This window comes from Diadema antillarum, unplaced genomic scaffold, assembly GCF_040938485.1.
Source record: "Diadema antillarum isolate AM-2024a unplaced genomic scaffold, OU_Dant_1.0 seq00000561_RagTag, whole genome shotgun sequence".
NCBI classification, from domain to species: domain Eukaryota; kingdom Metazoa; phylum Echinodermata; class Echinoidea; order Diadematoida; family Diadematidae; genus Diadema; species Diadema antillarum.
In genome coordinates, this window is record NW_027271500.1 from 114,336 (window position 1) to 135,767 (window position 21,432).

General features: G+C 40.0%; 1 protein-coding gene across 1 annotated transcript; it reads right to left on the bottom strand.

Annotated features, from left to right (window-relative positions):
• Nucleotides 1-5,278: 5,278 nt before the first annotated feature.
• Nucleotides 5,279-21,212, bottom strand: LOC139734980 (uncharacterized). The gene is made up of 2 exons (XM_071645757.1): nucleotides 21,055-21,212; nucleotides 5,279-8,336 (listed from the first exon to the last, which is right to left on the bottom strand). The coding sequence occupies exon 2, from the start codon at nucleotides 8,237-8,239 to the stop codon at nucleotides 5,279-5,281; it is 2,961 nt and encodes a 986-aa protein (XP_071501858.1). The 5' UTR covers nucleotides 8,240-8,336; nucleotides 21,055-21,212.
• Nucleotides 21,213-21,432: the final 220 nt, after the last annotated feature.

Sequence of the window (21,432 nt, forward strand, 5' to 3'; positions counted from 1 at the left end):
AGAGCCGTTTTCCTTGCAAGGAAATATCACAGAGAACTGGAGAAAGTGGAGGCAGAGATTCAATCTGTACGTTAAAGCCAGTGGACTCGATAAGAAGGACGCTGAGGTACAGACATGTACACTTCTTCATGTAATTGGTGAGGATGCTCTGGAAATATACAATACGTTCACATTTCCAGCTCCAGTGCGCTCAACAGATGCGTCGCCAAGTGCAAGTGGGAGCCAAGATGCTAGCTCATCCAGCCCTTCTATGAAGCAAATATTGGAGAAGTTCACAGAGCATTTCGAACCTCAATCGAACGTCACGTATGAACGTCACGTGTTCAACACTCGATTCCAGATGGGAGGTGAAACGATTGAACATTTTGTGACGGACCTAAAGAAAAAAGCAAAGTCGTGCAGCTTCGGAGACCTCAACGACAGTCTAATTAAAGACAGAATCGTGGTAGGGATCAGAGATGATTCGACGCGGGCACGTCTGCTGCGAGAGAGAGACCTTACATTGCAAAAGGCGATTGACATATGTAAGGCATCGGAACTCACTGCGCACCACATGACCGAACTAAAGCCAAACTCCGCCGCAGACATACATGCCATATCATCGAAATCGAAAACAACTAAGCCATGTCCCCGATGTGGAAGCAGACATCCACCACGCAAGTGTCCTGCCTACGGAAAAACGTGTCACGGGTGCGGAAAGCCGAACCATTTCAGTTCAGTGTGCCGAGCTCCACCAACGAGAGGTGAAACAGCTGGACGAACATCGAAAAAGGGCAAGCGAGGTGACAGAGCCAGACACCAACCGGTCCACGACATCCGAACCGACGACGAGAGCGATGTCGATGGATCATCCTCGGATGACAGTCTCCACATCGATGCCGTTGGACATGAGAAGCGCAAAAAGGAATGGTATGTAAATCTTGTGTTTCTTTCTGGGATAAACAGGCAGAGTTCTCAGGCAAATGACAAATCGAGCACAAAAAATGCCAAATTCAAAATAGACACAGGAGCTCAATGCAACATACTCTCGATGGAATGCTACAAAGCATTGGGTAAGCCAAAACTGGCAAAATCAAAATCAAAGCTGGTCTCATACACTGGCCACTCCATCAAAACGGAAGGAAAATGCATTCTCACTTGTGTTCGAAAAGAAAAGTATCACAACGTAGAGTTTGAAGTAGTAGATGGAGATGTGCCTTGCATCATTGGACTAGAGTCATCTTCAATCCTAGGACTCGTCAAAAAAGTCGACACTGTCAAACCAGATGATTGTTTCAGCCAGTATGATGATGTATTTCATGGCCTAGGTTGCATTGGTTCCCAACAACATTTAGAGGTAGATGAAAATGTCAAACCTGTTGTCCATCCACCCAGAAAAATCCCTGTCGCACTCAAGCAAAAAGTGAAAGATGAACTGAAAAGAATGGAAGATATGGGTGTTATTGAGAAACAAACAGAGCCTACAGGCTGGGTTAGTTCGATGGTAGTAGTAGCGAAAAAGAACAAAGACAAAGTAAGAATCTGCCTAGACCCCCGAGACTTGAACAAAGCTCTAAAACGACCGCACTACCCAATGAAGACAATCGACGACATTACTGACAAACTAGCTGGTGCGAAGGTTTTCAGTACTCTAGATGCTAACTCTGGTTTTTGGCAAATTCCGCTAGATGAGGAAAGTTCAAAACTCCTCACTTTCAACACTCCCTACGGTAGGTACAAATTCACTAGACTACCTTTTGGAATAAATTCAGCAAGTGAAATATTCCAGAGAATCATGACGGACATATTTTCCGACTTAGAGGGAGTCGAAGTGTTGGTCGATGACATTCTCATTCATGGCCCCTCCAAAGACATACACGATGCTAGACTTAGAGAAGTGCTGGAGCGGTGCAGAGTGAAAAACGTACGCCTCAACAAAGAAAAGTGTCACATCAGGCAAGACAAAGTGACGTACATGGGACACATCATATCACATGATGGCCTAAAGCCTGATCCAAAAAAGATTGAGGCAATCCAAAACATGCCTACTCCACATGACAAAAAGGGAGTACAACAATTTCTTGGTATGGTCAACTATCTAGGGAAATTTATTCCCAACATGTCAGAAAAATCAGCAGCACTCAGACAACTGCTAGAAAAAGACGTAGCGTGGCATTGGAATGACGAACAAGATCAGAGTTTCAAATCTCTAAAACAAGCTGTGATCAATGCCCCAGTACTGACATACTATGATGTCCAAAAAACGGTCAAATTGAGCGTAGACGCCTCGCAGGCAGGCACGGGTGCCGTATTACTGCAAGAAGGACACCCAGTTGCATTTGCATCGAAAGCGTTCACAGATGCGCAAACCCGCTATGCGCAAATCGAGAAAGAGCTCGCTGCAATCGTTTTCGGCTGCAAAAAGTTTCACCAGTACATTTTTGGACGCGCTGTGCAGGTAGAGACTGACTATAAACCTCTCGAGGCTATTTTCAAGAAGCCGCTGCATGCCTCACCACCCAGACTGCAGAAAATGCTGCTGAATCTTCAAAAATATGATCTCCATGTCACATATGAGAAGGGAACAAACCTTTTCATTGCAGACTGCCTCAGTAGAAATTTTCTATCAGAAATGAGCGATGATGTAGATATTGAAGAGATCCCAATATGCATCGTAAACCAACTTCCTATTGCAGACGTAAGACTAGATGAGATTCGAGAGGAATCAAAGAAAGACCCGGTAATGCAAAAACTAAGGGCAACCATCATGGCCGGGTGGCCCATGAACAAAAAAGATGTCGACATTGAAATTCGACAATACTGGGAGTATCGTGAGTTGCTATCTGTTGAAAACGACCTGCTGTGCAAAGATGCGCGACTCATTATCCCAAAAGCGCTCCGCAAAAAGATGACCGAAAAGGTACATAGTCATGCCCACCAAGGCATAGAAAAAACCAAGAAAATGGCGCGAGACATTATGTTCTGGCCTGGCATGTCATCACAAATTGCGGACACAGTTGCAACATGCGAAATATGCAACATGCACAGACAAGAAAATGCTAGTGAGCCCATGCTTGGTCACACAAAACCAGACCATCCGTGGCAAAAGGTCGGCGCTGACATCTTCGAGCTAAATGGAAAGTCCTATTTAGTTTTAGTCGACTACTACTCTAGCTTCTTTGAAACATGCGAGCTTAGGAATATGACCACGTCATCTGTCATTCGGCACTGCAGAGTTCATTTTGCCAGATACGGCATTCCACTCGAACTTGTCTCAGACAATGGGCCTTGTTTTGCTTCAGAAGAATTTGCTCAGTTTGCTACTGAATACAACTTCAGGCATGTCACAAGTTCCCCAGGCTACCCAAAGTCGAACGGAAAGGCCGAAAGCGCTGTAAAAATCGCTAAAAACATCATGCGCAAGTCAGATGATATTCATTTGGCTCTTCTGCAGTATCGCAACACGCCAATCGAAGGCTTGAATGCATCCCCAGCTCAGCTTTTCATGGGTAGGCGTACGAGAACAACTCTTCCCACGAATGACAAATTGCTCAAACCCAAAACACAGAAGAATGTAGCACAGAAACTAAAGCAACGACAACAGAAACAAAAGAAGTTCTACGATAGAAACACAAAATCCCTTCCCCAACTTCTTACCGGAGACACAGTAAGAATGAGAAACCCAAAGAATCCAAAAACATGGCAAAAAGCTACTGTTGTAAATGTATGTAAAGAGCCACGCTCATACATAGTGCAAACAGGAACAGCACAATACAGGCGCAATCGCAAAGATCTCATAAGAACCAAAGAGAGTCTGAATCCTTCATACCAAGACTACGACTACTGTGACGGCAATGACTCCACCCCCAAGACCCATAGCCTACCTCAGCAGACCCCGACAGTGGACAATACCCGACGAACACTGCCCACTGACAACTACATCACAAAGTATGGCAGGCAAGTTAGGCCCCCTATCAGGTACACCACAAGCCAATAAGAATATTACTGATTACCCTGACCCGATCTCCTTCATTTGGGAAAGAAAGGAGAAGATGCATTGTTCATTGTTGATTCCATGAATATCAACTATTACAACTAATACTATGTTGCATTGAACACTGTTCAAAATATGTGATTAATTCAACTAATTGTTTTTATTTTACGTTGCCCATTCAAAATTAAAACTGTGAGATGCACAATCTTACTCACTGAATGATTATGTTTTATCATTATGTCTGCTAGGTACAGCATTCATATACATGCCTGTGTAACCAAAATCTGGAAAGATTCATAAGTATTACATTCCATTTTATAAGCCATGTCAATTTCCAAATTAAAAGGTTTCACATATTATGCTGGACTCATGAACTATAGGTGCCTTGGAATGTGAACATACATTGCACCATCAAGATCAGTCTTTTCTGATCTTTTAAATGATGATCATGTTTATATTAATGTACATTTATTCTCTGATCAGTCAGTGAACTGATGTTCATTATGCTTTATGCTACACAATGTTATTCCTTGTTTGATGTTATTACCAAAATGAATCAAGTATTCATTTACGTACAGTTAACTTTACAGGTTATACTTAACATGATTTCATGTTATGTGCCTGTGCCTGTAAATCAGCACGAGGCATTTTGAAATAACATTAATATTTGATAACTTAAAAGAAGTATTTGAGAGTTGAATTTTGGGGACAGAATTTTTCAGCAAGTTATTGCATTTATTGGAATTAAATCATATCATAAATCCAACTAATGGATTTGATCAATGTGATGATTTAACGAAGTATTTTAAATGTAATTTTAGATGTACGTAATCAGATTTGAAAAGGGGGATGTAATGATTAGTACACATCTGTACAATCATTGTATTTAAACATAACTGGTCTAGTTACTAAGACTAGCCACACTAGCCACCAGCTGGTCACTCCTTGACCATCTCGACACGTTGCATGTAAATCTACATCATCAGCAAAATGTATCTTGACCACGTTGCCAAAAAGTTGATACTGGCAGTTCCATTAAAGTCAGTCACTGAATGCACACCTTGCTCTCCACTGTCTCATTATTCTCTGGTCAACACTACAGTAGTCTTCGACAGTCATTCAGGACCAAACTAAATGGATGTGGTTTAACGTTTCACTACTTGCGTATGCATGACACAACAGCAAGCAATCAGTTGTTACAGGGGCTGCAAATGCGACACTTGTGCGGTTGCCATTCTTATGTTTGCGATTTCAGTCTCTTTTGTCTTTCTCAACATCATCTTGACACGTGACCATCTCTTCTCATTATGATATATTCTCTCCCTTTGGTTCTTGTTTCCGTTTCGCTTTCTTTTTGCGTCTGGGCTTTTCGAAAGACGGCGCATCCATTCGACCCGACGATTGTTCTCTGGGTTTTTCCGGCTTGTCGTCGTCGGCGACCTTGAGCTTCGCCGCTTGGATCTTCAAGTACTGCGGGTCTGAGCATACATTGGGACGGATTATTCGACCGGACCTGGTCTCGTAGACCGGTTGGTCTTCCTTCTTGATCTTGACCTTCTTGCTGGCCTTGCCGCTGAGCGACGCCTTCTCGTCGGCCTCCTCCTGCAGCCGTATCATGTCGGGTGGAGGTCTGATCCAAGCTCCGCGCTTCATGGACGATTCGGTAGGGGCCAGCGACGCCGCGTCGCCATCGCTGAACCTGCTCTTGTTCGACCGCACCGACTTCGTGCTCTTCGTCGTCGTTGGTCTCAAGGACTCCTCCCCCAGCGATGTCGGACTGGCCTTCCTCTTGGTAGAAGTGTCACTGCTTCTCAACGACGCGGATGACTTCTCGGTGCTATGAGTCTTCACCGATTGCCTTGACTCATTAACACGTCCAGATGGTTCGGATTTTACCTGTTCCGTAGATTCTTTTGTGCTTACGGATTGCGCAACATTTCGTCCAGTTTCTGCATCTCTTCGCGGGGTTTCAGAAACTTTGTCCATACGTTTTTCGTCTTTCGGAGAAGCGGTTTTTCTTCCCTCCTCCTTGCTAACCTCTTTGTGTGTTTCCGACTCCTCGACTCTCCTCGTCGATTTTGATGAGGACGCAGAGCTTTCTTTCTTCTGACCTTTTGCCTCCGCCGTTTCTTGTCTGGTCACCGACTTTGCAGTGGAGATTCTGCTGGATTCTTCTCGCGATTCTTGATCACTTTTAGCTGCCACCTGTTGTACTTCAGGAACACGTGAAGCTACGATCACCTCTTCCTTCACTATTTGTCGCGATTGGTTAGTCTGCTCATGTTGCTTTACGTCCTCCTCACTCGATCTTCTAGATTCCCTGGATTCTTTGGAAGAGTTAGACGTAACGCTGTCCTGTTTTCGGGATTTACTGGCCGTTGATTGCATGGTGGAGATGTTCGAAGATTCTTCTTTTCTCGCTTCTTTAATTTCTGTAGACTCTCTAGACGAGTTTGATTTCGTATCGTTCTGTGAGTCCTTTGAAGCTTTTGCCGCAGTCCTGTCGTTATCTTGTCTTTGTGAGTCCGTAGAAGCCTTTGACGTAGTCCCGTCATTAACTTCTCTCTGTGAGTCCCTAGAAGCCTTTGACGTAGTCCCGTCATTATCTTGTCTTTGTGAGTCCCTAGAAGCCTTTGACGTTGTCCCGTCATTATCTTGTCTCTGTGAGTCCCTAGAAGCCTTTGACGTAGTCCCGTCATTATCTTGCCTCTGTGAGTTCCTAGAAGCTTTTGCCGCAGTCCTGTCGTTATCTTGTCTCTGTGATTCCCTGGAAGCCTTTGACGTAGTCCCGTCATTAACTTCTCTCTGTGAGTCCCTAGAAGCCTTTGACGTAGTCCCGTCATTATCTTGTCTTTGTGAGTCCCTAGAAGCCTTTGACGTTGTCCCGTCATTATCTTGTCTCTGTGAGTCCCTAGAAGCCTTTGACGTAGTCCCGTCATTATCTTGCCTCTGTGAGTTCCTAGAAGCCTTTGACGTAGTCCCGTCATTATCTTGTCTCTGTGATTCCCTAGAAGCCTTTGACGTAGTCCCGTCATTATCTTGTCTTTGTGAGTCCCTAGAAGCCTTTGACGTTGTCCCGTCATTATCTTGTCTCTGTGAGTCCCTAGAAGCCTTTGACGTTGTCCCGTCATTATCTTGTCTTTGTGATTCCTTTGAAACCTTCGATGTAGTCCTGTCACTATCTTCGGCACGAAATGGTGGTGCCTCGTCCTGAGTGGACGATCTTGAGGCTTTGGCTGCCGAGGAAGATCGCCTCTCCTCCTTTTTTCCGTCATCCACGATTTCTTCACCTCCAGACCTGCGACGAACGGATTTCCGGCGTTCCTGGCCTTCGACATCTACTTTAAAAAACAGCTGAGTTTCATTCATTGTCTTGTCACTTTTTTCTTCCTTGTCTGGATCTGCAGGAGTATTCTTGACTTCTGCAGGAGTACTCTTGACTTTTGGAGGTGGTTCAACATTCTCCTTCTGGGGTTTGTCTTTCTTTTGCGGCTCCGCGCCGGACTTACGATCTTCAGCCTTGGGTGCTGCTTTCTTTCCGTTCTTCTGGTCGGGTTTTTTCTTTTTCTTCTGTTTGTTTTTCCACTGCATTGCTGAGCGCTGCACAATGTTTGCTTCTAGGGAATTCTCGCGATAGCTTTTAAACAGGCTATCCCAAGTAGCCTTCTCTTGCTTCTTCTCTTGGCACTCCTCCGGTAGGTTTTGCTTTAGGTAGGATGGGATCTCCTCATGATGCGCCCCACCCTCACGGACGAGCAGCTCGCAGATTTCGGTGCTCTGCTGCTTGGCGGCAACAAACAACGGTGTGTGGTCCTGGAAGTTTTTCATGTCGCAGTTGATCTTGCTCTTAAAGTCATCCGACAGCAGAACCTGCACGGCGGCCACGTTGTCGATCATGACCGCATGCATGAGTGCCGTGTTGCCTTTCTCGTCCTGCCGGTTGGCGTCGACGTTGCCGGTGCCCATAATCATGGCGACCATGTCCTCTTTCTCGTCTTCCATACACGCCGTCATCAGCGCTGTCCGGCCATGCCGCTCCGTCAGGTTGACATCGGCTCCCTTGTCGATCAGGAGTTGGCCGATGGCCGTCCGCTTGGCCTTATCGCTAACGAAGCACGCCCTCAGGATCGGTGTTCGCTGCAGGGAGTCCTGGATGTTGACGCCAACGCCGTCTTCCTCAATGAGTCGACGTACAGCATCCACGTCCTCATTCCCGATGGCACGAATGAGACCGCGCTCCTTCGCGTTGAGAGCTTTGTCCGCCATTCTCTCCTAGCTGTCCTCAGCTGTTCCCTTTTGGTTCCTGCTGATGAATGCTATCACGGCGGTGAGGTAAATATCACTCTACCAGCCGACCGAGAATCTGGAAGAAGAAAGTAAAAGTCAAGAGAGAGAAACAATGATAAAGTACAGAGGAAATTTGATTCAACCTTTCTTGGCATTGCATAGTTGATTTTTTTTTCTGCGAGAAGGAGTTAAAATCTGTTCCACAATGTATCGATTATTCGCAAGACTTTATTCGAAAAATGTCAAAAAAACTCGAGTGCTCGAGGTGTATAAATAAAATTCTGGAGAGATATGTCTCTTGTGAAATGTCACTAAGTTTTGTTACAAAATAGTTGTCAAACAATTGATATGAATATGTGATAGCGTTTGAACAAATAAACTGGAATCCTCAAGATTTTGTGTAAAAACTATACGGCAATAAGGCAATTTGCGAGACGATGACATCATGAACCCACTAATTTGCATATTCATTATACATTGACTGTTCAAGAAGTAGTGTTTTTATGAAAATAAGCGAAACTTCGCATTTCCATAACTTATTTCATTTTTATATGATTTTGATCAAACTCTTGCTGTTGTGCTCATAAATTGTACTCTTTCTTATCAGATTAACTTTAAACTGGTCTGACATATCCCTTTAATAATTGTCTTACTACTGTAACCTCAGCCATGAACGGATAGGTCTATATTGAGGTAAAAATAACAGGCGGTTTTTTTTTTCTATTGTGATCAACATCATGATGATATGAGGGCAAAGTGGATATGACTCTTCATTTTCAACTGGAGGACCCGAGTTCGAATTCAGTGTTTTTAACCATCACCATGTCCCTCACGACCCAGGTGTATGAAGGGGTACCTGGCAATGCTAGGGTAATGATAATGACAGGGCCCTCTAGTGCAGTGTCAGTACTGAAGAGGCTACCCTGGATAGCGAAGACCATTAGTATCATTATATTATCATTATCATGATGACGATTATGATGATCCGGAATCAGGCTTTTGTCTTTTCAAGTGTTCACGCACAGTTCTTCGATGTCAGTGGTCATCCATCCCTGGCGAATGTTTGCGCTCTCGAAGTGCTTCTAGCTATCATGATGATGTAAAATAATCCATCCGTAGCACAACATGACTTTTATCATCCATGTTATTTCAAACAAAATGCGCGCGCAGACGCATACAAGGATTCCGAAATTACGAACTATTAGGGAGAGCCAGCGGAAATCTAATCTATTAGCATGATCACGCTGATCTAAAGAGTGATATTTTTACCTTCTCATCCCAGTTTCAGGTTACTCTGCGCACCAATTTCATCGAGACGGACCACGCATGAGCGCGCCCAGATAGTGACAAGTAGGAAACCAATTACAGTAACAACGTGACTATACAGTAGCCAAACAGTACCAGGGATGAATTCACAAGATTAAAAAGCAAGGTTGAACGCAGTTCGAATGGCGTAGGCCTTTATACCAGCAATCGGAGGAGCCATGTTATTGGCGTTGTTGGAAAGTGCAAGAATACATCCCTGTTTATTTATGCCCCATTTTTCTTGATTAAATTGTTCTGTTAAAGCTATAATGAGCTCCTGTATGAAATTCCTGATACACTAACCACAGCAGAGAACAAGCGCATGTCCCAATGAGCCGTGAGCAAAGAACTGACGTACACACATTCATACACACACACACACACACACACACACGCACACACCCACACAGGCAAACAGTATTAAACATTAATCTTGACTGTAAATTTGAGGAATAGATGTGCTCTGTCTAAAATGACCTTTTGTACCTCGAATGATCATAAAACTACCTTCCATGAATCTTCCATGAGTAACCATGGCAACATTGCCTTTGAGAAATCCCCATAAAATGCAGTATCATCTGCTTACCTGCATTACGTTTCATTTCCATCTATATCAGTCTTTTTCTTGGGAGCTATGACAAGTCTGATAATGAACTCGAGAAGAGATGCCTTTTGACATTACTGACAGAGTCACAAAGCTGTTAGTAGGGCCAGGAAGTGACGTCACAATGGTATATTCTAATTAGCGCCGGATCTCGTACTCGACTGTGTCTTGTCATGGTTGACTATATGGGTGCTCAAGATTACGGATAGCAAAGTGTGACCTTTACAATGAAATAGGTCGATATTCTTTGCCAAAGGCAACCTTACATTATCAATTATCGTCTGCCATATCCAGCAGTATTCCTGGATGGTAAAAACAACTTGGTCTTCAAGAAACCGACTTCCCGATAGTTTCAAGTTTGTGCATTCCCGCGTCTCTTGGGATATCCCCAGCAACCAAAATTCTCTTCAGCGACACTGGTTTACAACTGAGAAATGCAAACAAAATCCAGCTGTAGGGATGACCGAGCAAGAAAACAGGTGAAATCAATTCTTAAAGCTCTCATTTTACTCGTTTAACTGAAATGAGGTGTCAATGCTAAAATACACCTGCCATTAATTTGATATCGATAGCAGCCCTGATTTGAAAAAGCAAAAAAAAAAAAACCAAAACAACAACAACAAAGACAAAATGACAAAAAAAAAGAAAGACATTAGGTGATGATAGGGTCAAAAATATGGAATATCATTATTGCCCTATTATTGTACGAGAGTCTCGGTTTTAAATCGGAGGTCATGAGGTCTATATGCTGTCAAGAGCCTACGTCCTTGGATAGAATGTTTTACCCACTATACTATGTCCCTCTCGACCCAGGCGTATAAATGGCCACCTGGCACCAGTAATAATGGCAGGACTCTTCAGTATATAACAGTGGCAAAAGTGAAGAGGCTACCCTGGATAATTAAGACCGTATGATCATTATTATCATTATTATGGTTGTTATTATTATCATTATTATTATCACTATCATCATCATCATTACTATTGTCTGTATGATCACAAGACACTCGCTGCTGTTGCAGAAAGTTCATGTTATATTAGTATAATACTGTACCTTTATAAACTATACTTTTAAAAATCTACATAGTGACAAGTACAAAGGTTTCGACCGTTTATGACACCGACATAACTTTGTCTAATTTCCTGGATCGCTCGCGATCCATACTCTCCTTTTACGTTTGTGTGTGTGTGTGTGGGGGGGGGGGGGGGGTTGGTGGAAATGTGGACAAATGAATTTGGACAAACAAGTAATGATAAAGGAAAATTCATAGGTAGAATACAAGGATGCCCTCATCTCTTTCACGCATTTATGCATGATCTTTTTTTTCTGCTTTGGCAAGTACTGGGAGTGGAGTGCCTGCCACATTGAGTATGGTGTTTTATGTGTTTTGTGTAATCATTACCATCATTATTATATCTAACATGATTTTTTTTTATTCATTATTATCCTCATTACCAGTACTGATAGAACAATTAGAAAATGAAGTATGCAGCACATGGAAAGTTAATTCCCGTGAACGTCTGTTATCTGCAGTTTATTTTTGCTGCCTTGAAACGCTCGCGTGAAATGAGATGACCAATACAAATGAACTTAAAAGCCACTGCTATAGCACACTTCAATTTAGTGACACCTCATGTGATCACCTAATGATAGCTGGCCTTGTATGTTTTCGTCCCTACCTGTTTAACATGACGATGATATATGTATAATACACACAGTCACAGCTGCATCGCATACTACAGTGGCTTTGACATGAGCTAATTCATTAACCTAATCCTTCAGGCACGTTAGCAACTAATACCACTAAAAGATGGCAGTCGCGTGTGTTTCTATATACGGATCTCTATTCAGGCCATTATTATGATTACACTCATATACCCGCATCCCACTAAAGTAGATGAAGAGTGTATATCTCAAGAACACGTTACATTTTCTTCTATTGTTTCGCACGGTTAAACTTCCGGTCCCTCTTTGTCCGGCAATGACTTACATAAATTCTAAAGCATTACAATCCGAGGAGCTGGAAACTCGAGTTCCTTGGAAAACGTATTGTCTCAACGAAATATCACGGACATTATAGATCTCGAAAATGCCAGTACATTTACCTATACACTCTAACAAAGATACATTCAACTTTGCTAAGATACATTCAACTTTGCACCTTTACGTGTGACACAGTGTACCTTACGGGTGCAACTTTGCACCTTTCAGATCAGTGACCCAACTTTGCAGCTTTGAAGGTGCTCGTTGGTCTTAAAGGTACAAAGTTGCACCCGTAAAGCTGCCACTGTGTCATACGTAAAGGTGTAAAGTTCAACCCATTTTTCTGAGAGTGGACTACTGTATAACATGGTGTAATTTGGCTCCATGTGCAGCCATGTAAATAACGACCACCGCCGTCAAATGTAATTGAGATATCTATGACGGAGAAAGTCCCGTTTGATTTTGACAGTACGTTTCCTTTCCCTTTATTTTCGAAGGCAACGTAGCGACATAATCAGCGAGATGTGTATTGAGTAGTGTTCTCTCTTAAAGGACAAGTTCACCTTCATAGACATGTGGATTGAATGAATGCAGCAATATCAATAGAACATATCAGCAAGAGTTTTAAGAATCAGACAATCCGTTTAAAAGCAGTGAATTTTTGAAATTTCTGCTCAGTCGCTGCTGGATGAGAAGACTACTATAGCTTGTGATGTCATGTGTTTACAACGATATAAAGAAAATATAAGGAAAATTCAACATATTTTAATTTTTCTCGCATAATAAAAGAACACTTGACTTCCCTCCTTCAGAAGGCAAGGGGGAATGATAATACCCTTAACATACGTCAGTGACGAGTCGAGGAAATGTGCACTTTTGTTTTCAAAACGTAAAATTTTGTGAAATTCTCTATATATTTTCCTTATAGCGTTGTACGCAGGTGACATCATACACTGTAGTAGTCTTCTCATCCAGCAGTGACTGTGCAGAAACGTTTAAAATTCATAACTTTTGAACGGATTGTCCCATTTCCCCCAAACTTTCACTGATCAATGTGTTCTACTAATATTGCTGCATTTACTCAAGCCACATGTATTATGAAGGTGGACTTGTCCTTTAACAGAAATTGTTCGCGTTTTAGGCATACAAGTGTATTACGATACCTTCCAAATTTCTGCTATAAATGCAAATTATGTATAGTTGCCGACTTAAGACAGATGTAGGGTGCCTAACTATTTCATAACATAACTTTTATCGGAAGCAGTGTTTACTAATATTTCCAGTGTGAAATTCACGTCTGTTTTTCCTTTTCTCTCACCCACTCTCTCACTAAAATACTAGATGAGCGCCGTCTTGATCACTCAGCCGTGACCAGCCACTTTAAATTTCCCATAGCGTACCATTTACATCATTCTACTCTCTGATATTAAATTTGAGGTATATAATGCTTTTTACATTCACTCGGTGTCAGTCGAATTTTCACGAAATGATATTTTTCCGCCTCCATGCGTTCACTAAAAGTAATGCTTATGCTCCTATAATATGCCAAGGCATGGTTATAACATACATTACTATACGTGATGATGATGATGATAATAATATGATAATGATAATAATAATAATAATAACAATAACAATAATAAAAGTGATAGCATCATTGAGGGTAGTAACAATAGTGGCATAATTCATTCCAGTGTAATCACTGCAGATTCCTCATAGAGAATAATAACAATGCACCCGACCTGTCGATTTACACATTTTCTATTTCATTTCATTTATTTCCACAACTTGCACAACTGTTAAAAAAGAATGAACAATTATACAGGACAATATGTCAATCATATGCAATACAGGGTGTGGAGGAAGAAGCAAAGGCCATTGACCTGTCAAGGCTTCTCCCTAATAAAAGGTAACAATGATGACATAATACAAAAAGAACAAAACAAAACAAAACAAATCAAAACAAGACAAAACGAAAACTACTTATATATATATTAGCATAAAGGGGATTATTGCAGGAACGCAGTATTGCACGTATATGATTTTACAATATATTCTTTATGTTTTCTCTTAAATGCAGACATAGAGACACACTGCTTAGTATCATTTTGGAGACTATTCCACATCTTAGGGCGTATAATTGTATTATCTTATTGCCCCTGGGTCATTCGGGTCAACAGCTTATTGATGGGGACAGTTCTAGGGCAATTACCTCCTGGACAATTATTACCCCAGACCCTTCCCCTGACCCTGACCCTGACTCTAGCCCTGACCCTAGCCCTAATCGTAAATGTGTGCATAAAAAATCGTAATAAGGTTACAAATGAAATTAAAAAGGTTAGAAATGAATTTCATAAAAGGAAGTTTAAAACTGCAACAGGAAATATTAGACAAACGTGGAAAGTGATAAATGATTGTTTACGTTAATGTTCAAATACACGTAATAAACTTATGCCGCAATCAGTTCAGTATAATGACCAGGTTTTATGTGATCCGAATAAAATATCAGATGCTTTTAATGATTATTTTATTAACATTGGACCAAATCTTGCCTCACAATTTGACCCAATTTGACAATGCTGCAAATGATCAACGTTATATTCAATATGTGAAGAAAAACACCACATCTGCTTTTTGTACTCCAATAACTCCTGGTGAAATTATTGATATTGTATGTAAATTCAAGAATAGAAAGAGTCCTGGATTTGATGATATAGATATAAAAATTTGTTAAAAAGGTTATACATATCACATGTTTTCCACTTTGTTTCTTATTCAAGTGGAATTGTTCCTGATAAACCTAAAATTGCAAAGGTTATTCCTATTCATAAAGGTGGACATATAGGATGAATTATCAAATTATCGCCCGGTATCCGTTCTACCTGTATTTTTGAAAATTCTTGAGAAGTGTATTCACAGCCGATTACAGAGATTTTTAGACAAGTGCAATATTATAAATAGTAGTCAATATGGTTTTAGATCTGGCCATTCGACATCCACAGCTTTGGCTGATTTTATAAACAAAATAGCATCAGTTTTTGATAGTAATGAGATAATGGTTGGTTTGTTTTTAGATCTAACCAAAGCATTTGATGTTTTAGACCATTCTATTTTACTGAGTAAGTTACATGTTTATGGAATTCGTGGTGTTATATGGACTTGGTTTAAAAGCTACTTAGTTAATCGTCAACAATATGTGAAGTTTGGAAATGTTGGTTCTCAAATGCAAACTGTTAAATGTGGTGTGCCTCAGGGCTCCATTCTTGGCCTGCTTTTATTTATATTGTATGTGAATGATATTATTAATGTGTCATATAAGTCGAAATTAATTCTCTTGCTGATGATACCAGTGTGTTTATGTCTTTTAAAGATACTATTAATATGCAATATAAATTTGTTTTAGAGTTTGATAAATTGGTAAATTGGTTTTGTATTAATAAATTGGTTTTGAATTATAAAAAGACATATTTTATGGTTATTACAAATCGACATGTGAATACAGATAATACTGAAATTAAAGTTGGAAGTTCTAATATTACAAGGGTTTCTTCCGTAAAGTTTTTAGGGATTATCATTGACGACAAATTATCTTGGAATGTTCACAATGGTGTTATTTGCAATAAGATCGCAAAGTGTTTGGGTGCTTGTTTGTTTGTTTGATTTATTTTCTTCCAACACAATTTCATACATAAATTAAGATTATTTTCAGTAATATCACATGGAATATCAGTAAGCAGATGTCTTGAATAGGATGAAAAAGTTTCCACAAGAAATTTTGTTAATTGTATATAATTCTTTGATTGTACCACATTTAAATTATTGTTTATCTGCTTGGGGAAATTCAAGTGAGAAAAATATGAACAGGTTTTTTAAACTCCAAAAAAGGGCTGTCAGAATCATTTGTCATTCACCTTATTGTGCACATACAAGACCTTTGTTTTTAAACTTGAAGTTTTTTAATACTTATGATATGTATAAATTTCAAGTTGCAATTTTTATGTATTCTTGCCAAAAATAATTCATTACCAAAGTCTCTTCTGGAGTGTTTTAAACTGAATAAAAGTGTTCACAGTTATTATACATGAAATGTAAGTAATTTTCATCTGCCACAAATTAGAACATCTGTGTATAAGAGATCTGTATTTTTCTCAGGTGCGCTTATTTGGAATCATTTGCCAGAAACTATGCAGAACAGTGAAAGTTTAAACTGTTTTAAAAGGAGATATAAACAACATTTGTCGAATAATGTGTACTAATTTTCATGGGAAATTATATCATTTATATCATTGGAACATTGTTCGTGTGTATGATCAGGTATTCTGTACATTGTAATTTCATACAGGTGTAGTGTTATGTGATTACTGCGTGTGAGTGTGTGTGTGTGTGTGTGTGTGTGTGTATGTATTGTGTTTAGTGTATAATTGTTATGATTATCTCTTTTGTACAAGTGTCATGATCTTTGTATTGTCTTATTTTACGATGTATCTTTGTATGTTTTATGCCAAGTGTTAAATAAAAGAACTTGAACTTGAATCCTAATCTTGAACTTGAATCCTAATCCTGAATTTAATTCTAACTCTAACTCAAAATCTAACCCTCTGTTATAGACTATAACCCCAACCCTAATATTTACTCTAAACTTATCACTAACTTTATAGCCGGGGGTTAATAGGGACATCTTCTCAAAGGATTGTATGCACGCGTCAGATTTATTTTCATGAAACTTTCATCCACACTATGTAAACATGTGCACACCTCTTTTTGATATTGCACAGAGACTATAGATATTAGGTATCTTTAAAAAAGAAAACACACACACACACATACATACACACATACGCACACACCGAGACTGTCTGCATTTATGAGAGCTTTTAATTAGTTGTGCGAGTATAATCCAAGGAGGTTCTGCATAGTATTTGGAAGAAGAAGATAATACACAATTTTTGGATCGTCCCTCATTAGCCCTTGACAATTAATGCATTGCGATAGAAAAGCTGCGCAATGAACCGAACGTAACATATTGCAGGATAGAAGTGCTTCCTTTGTATGTGTATCCATGAGTAAATGCTTCCATAGTAACTCACACTATTGATTGTGACGCGTCGTGCATTATACCACTAGTGCAATTTGCCTTTTGTTTCCAAGAATGTTGTTTAAAATGCGCCTGAAAAAAAAAAAAAGTGGAGGGGGTTGCGTGTCCCGACACTGTTTCACCTTAAAGGGGATGGCTAGTAACTGATCGGTGGGAATCAGTGGGAATGCTGGAGGATGATTGTTCCAATCCTTGTGGGATTCATTTAAGAGTACATTACATATCTATTGCTGTGTGAAAATTATTTGCTTCAGAACGGTCTCATATTCAAGTAATGTGCAGTTTAATGCCCTGTCATTATGTACAGGCATGCTAACCTGGAAACATTAAACTGCACATTACTTGAATATGAGACCGTTAATGACCCCTTTAATGTAGATGAGTTGACGTCTGTCATGTGTTGCTGCCCTATTACTCACTGACATGAATTATTTGGCGGGAGCCATGAAAAGTAGCAAGTCACTTTGTGTGAAATATCGATCTCTAATATGCATTGTAATATATGACAGTATCCTTGGTTTCGGACACAAATTATGCACTGTCTGCTGCGTGAGGTTTGCGCGCGATTTCAGGGAATACTGAAATATGCAGACACGACATTTCTCCCCCCCCCCCCCCTCTCTCTCTCTCTCTCTCCATTGGGATAGACGAAATACAGAGATATAAAAAATGGAGTCATATGCCTTAAACCAAAGGAGAATAAAACCCCAAATACATGTTGATTGAGTGAATGGAACAATGTTAGTAGAATACATCATTGAAAGTTTGAGGAAATCGGTCATAATCCGTTCAAAATTTCTAAATTTTTGAAGTTATGGTGGTGAGACTGCTGGATCAGGAGACTACTATGAATACGGATCATGACACAGAGTCACATTATATGCACTACCATACAAAGAAAATGTTAGAAAATTAAACATCTTTACACTTTTCTTGCATAATAAAAAAGCACCAGTTTTACCTCTTTCAGAAAGCAGGGGAAAAAATATTACCCTCGACATGAATGTCAGCAGAAGTCCAGGGAATGTTTGTTTTTCACATGAAATCATATTTTGCGATATTTTCTTTATATTTTCTTTATATCATAGTGTGATCTGTAGTAGTCTTTCAAAAATTCATCACTTTTGAACGGAATGTCCGATTTTCATCAAACTTTCACTGATCAGTGATGTGTTCTGCGAATATTGCTGCATGCACTCAATCCACAAGTTTATTTGGGGTTAATTCCCCTTTGTATTATTGTTCCACAAGTAAAAACGGTTTCTTATATTAGAATGGAAAGTGTGCCTTCAGACAGACAAAAGTTTTCTATAGAAGGCGCAGAACTATACAGTTACCAAGCACCATCGACGCCATGAAGAAATGTCCGCTATTGTCTAATACTTTCATTCTGTTCATCTGTGGGTTTTTTTAATGAAACTGAAGGATTTATTCAAACAATAGTTAGAGTGTTGATACGTTGTGTTGATGAGAATCACTTTTTTTTTACCAATCATTAAGAAAGTTAGCATTGTCATCTGCACTGTATTTGTCACGATTATTGCTATGATTACTACGGACAACAACTTAAATCATCTCCATTTAACAAAACGATGATGAAGCGAAGTAAGTGGAATGAAATGAGATGGAAGTATTGTCTTTTTTCCTCTTCTGAAATACAACTGGAACCTCGGATTATTGTCTCCTTTACCAGTTTACGATACAAATATTGTTTTGCGCTCTACGCGCGAAATGTCACATGGTTGAAGTCTTATAAAACTGTTTTCTTTGGTTGTCTGTTCTCTCCCTCTCCCTCTCCCTCTCTCACCTATACATGAACAAGATTCTTCTCTTTTGTAAACCATAGACTATATAACTATTTTTGTACCTCTACAGAGACGGGAGAGGCCAAGAGAGTTTGACAAAACCGTACAAGTTATTTACCAAACAAATATCGTCAACATAGTCAAAAATTGAATAAAGATGAATAAAAATAAGATAAAAAAACGTTCAGATTCAAACTTGCTCTTGAAGTCAGAGCAGCACTAGCAACAAATGAGGTTTTGAGAGCGGTGATACTTCAGAGGAAGGTGATGAACATCAAAGGAGAGAATGACCCCCCCCCCCCCATTTTGATTCTTCTCTTTGGTAAACCATACAACATTTTTGTACCTCTACAGAGACGGAAGAGCCCAAGAGAGTTTGATGAAGCAGTACAAGATGTTTCTGAAGATTAGCTTGGTTTTTTTTTTTTCTCGGAGAAACCAAAACAAGGAACATAAACAAGATCATTTTTGCTAAACCACTGATGATTAATATGTGCTATACCTCTCCAAAACACAATGGTTTATTAAATTGTTTGTTTGGTTTTTTTTTTTTTGGTTGTTTGTTTATATTTTGGGGCATACAGCAACTGCATTTTAAATTTGACGTCATTTGAAGGACGAAAAATGACACCCAAGTGGAAATTAGACCGTCAGTTATCTTTCGGGTCTGGTCACATTTTTTTTTTTTCGATTTTCATCGCTTACCATGATGCATCGCAAATGATCAACAACAACAACAACAAAAAAACACGAATGATTCGCTTTCTCTGTTGTTTACATTCCAGTGCCTTTCTTCTGTGACCTAATGTTTAACTTCTGTGGATATTCGTTTTTGAAATTTTAGCTCTTTCTAACTGTATAATGTCCGAGTTTGTTTGGTCTCTGATTCACTATACCCGTTGCCATTCTTACCTCCTCTCAGACGTTACAAGTGAGATAACTCTTTCTCCCAATTTTTGGCACACTTGGCGATGTCATTTTAGCCAACACACGTTCTCTCTTTCTTTTTGGGCATATGTTTTCCTCCTATGGTTGAATTTCTGAATTTGTAATTACTTGTAAATGTCCTCACGTTATTTGGTCTACTAGTCGATATTAGCACAATTAATACACCATGAGCTCGAGTAAAAACTTTAAAAATCCCAAAACCTTATAATGGTCGTTTACAATCTTTATTTCGGTTGCAGAATTACCCAAAGCCTCTACATCGCAGAATTTATAACTGACAACACGTTTAAGAAGCTCAATGTTAATTTTCTCCCTCGAAACTTTTTTTTTTCTGGTCATGCCTACAGTCTTAGGATACGCAGTGAAATCTGGATTTGCCAATATAATGAAGACAGGATGCTAATCTTTGCACTAAAATCATCCCATGATTTGATGGGGTGAGGCGTTGCTGGGTTGCTCTGCGTCTCAGAGTGATGCTGAAATAATGAGGGAGACACTAACATTATTTAATTCTATACACGCATCACATCACATCCGAAATTTGTGCCAATGGAGTCCAACACTCTACGGGAAGGATAATAAGATTATAAGATAGAATCCTTATAAAGGTGTAAATGTAATATGCAAATGCCTGCCGAAATTATTACTAATCTCAACACTGCCCCTGTAACATCCCATCTACGACTCATTACCGCAATTCAAAGTGATAAAAAATACATTGTACAAATAAAGATGTACCAGTGTAAATCCTGTTCCGGGAAGGTCTTTCAGAGATGTAAAAAAGGAAGAAAATCTGCAGTGTTGAAAACTAATGACTATATTCACATAACGACAAAAAGACAATGGTTTAGGCATATCTAAGAATCCTCTAATATCTCATTTCGTCGCGCTCCAGTAGAACCACAGAAAATGCAGTTGATGTGTAGATCCTCTATTACCGGACTAATTTTTCAAATGATAAGAAACTGCAATTCAATCTGAACAACATAACCATAATTGTTGTCGTTTTTTCAATCAAAACTGTGCATTTTAAAAATCGTTACGCATACTTACTGTCTGCGAGTGCCATCATGCGTCAACAGCGGAACGTACGCTTCGTTTTACCAGGAAAAAGCAATTCCGGAGTTGATGAGCGAGGCCAATCGAGTCGGCTCAGGCGTTATTGCCAACAGCATCGTAGCAGGTCCGAACAGTGCGGAACGTCACCCGCGGACTGAAGTATAGAATGACGGTGAGCGCGGGATAACGCCGCACGCCGTTTTGGAACTCAGTGGTTGTGTGGCGCCGCAGTTGACTCTCGCTGGTAAACAGGTTGGTATCTGTGTGCGCGCCTAGCGCCTGCGCTCAAACTCGTCTGCGGAGCACTACTGCGGAGGTACAGTATAAAGATGTTAATGTGTGGATGTGTGTGTGGGAGCTTGTGTGCTCAGC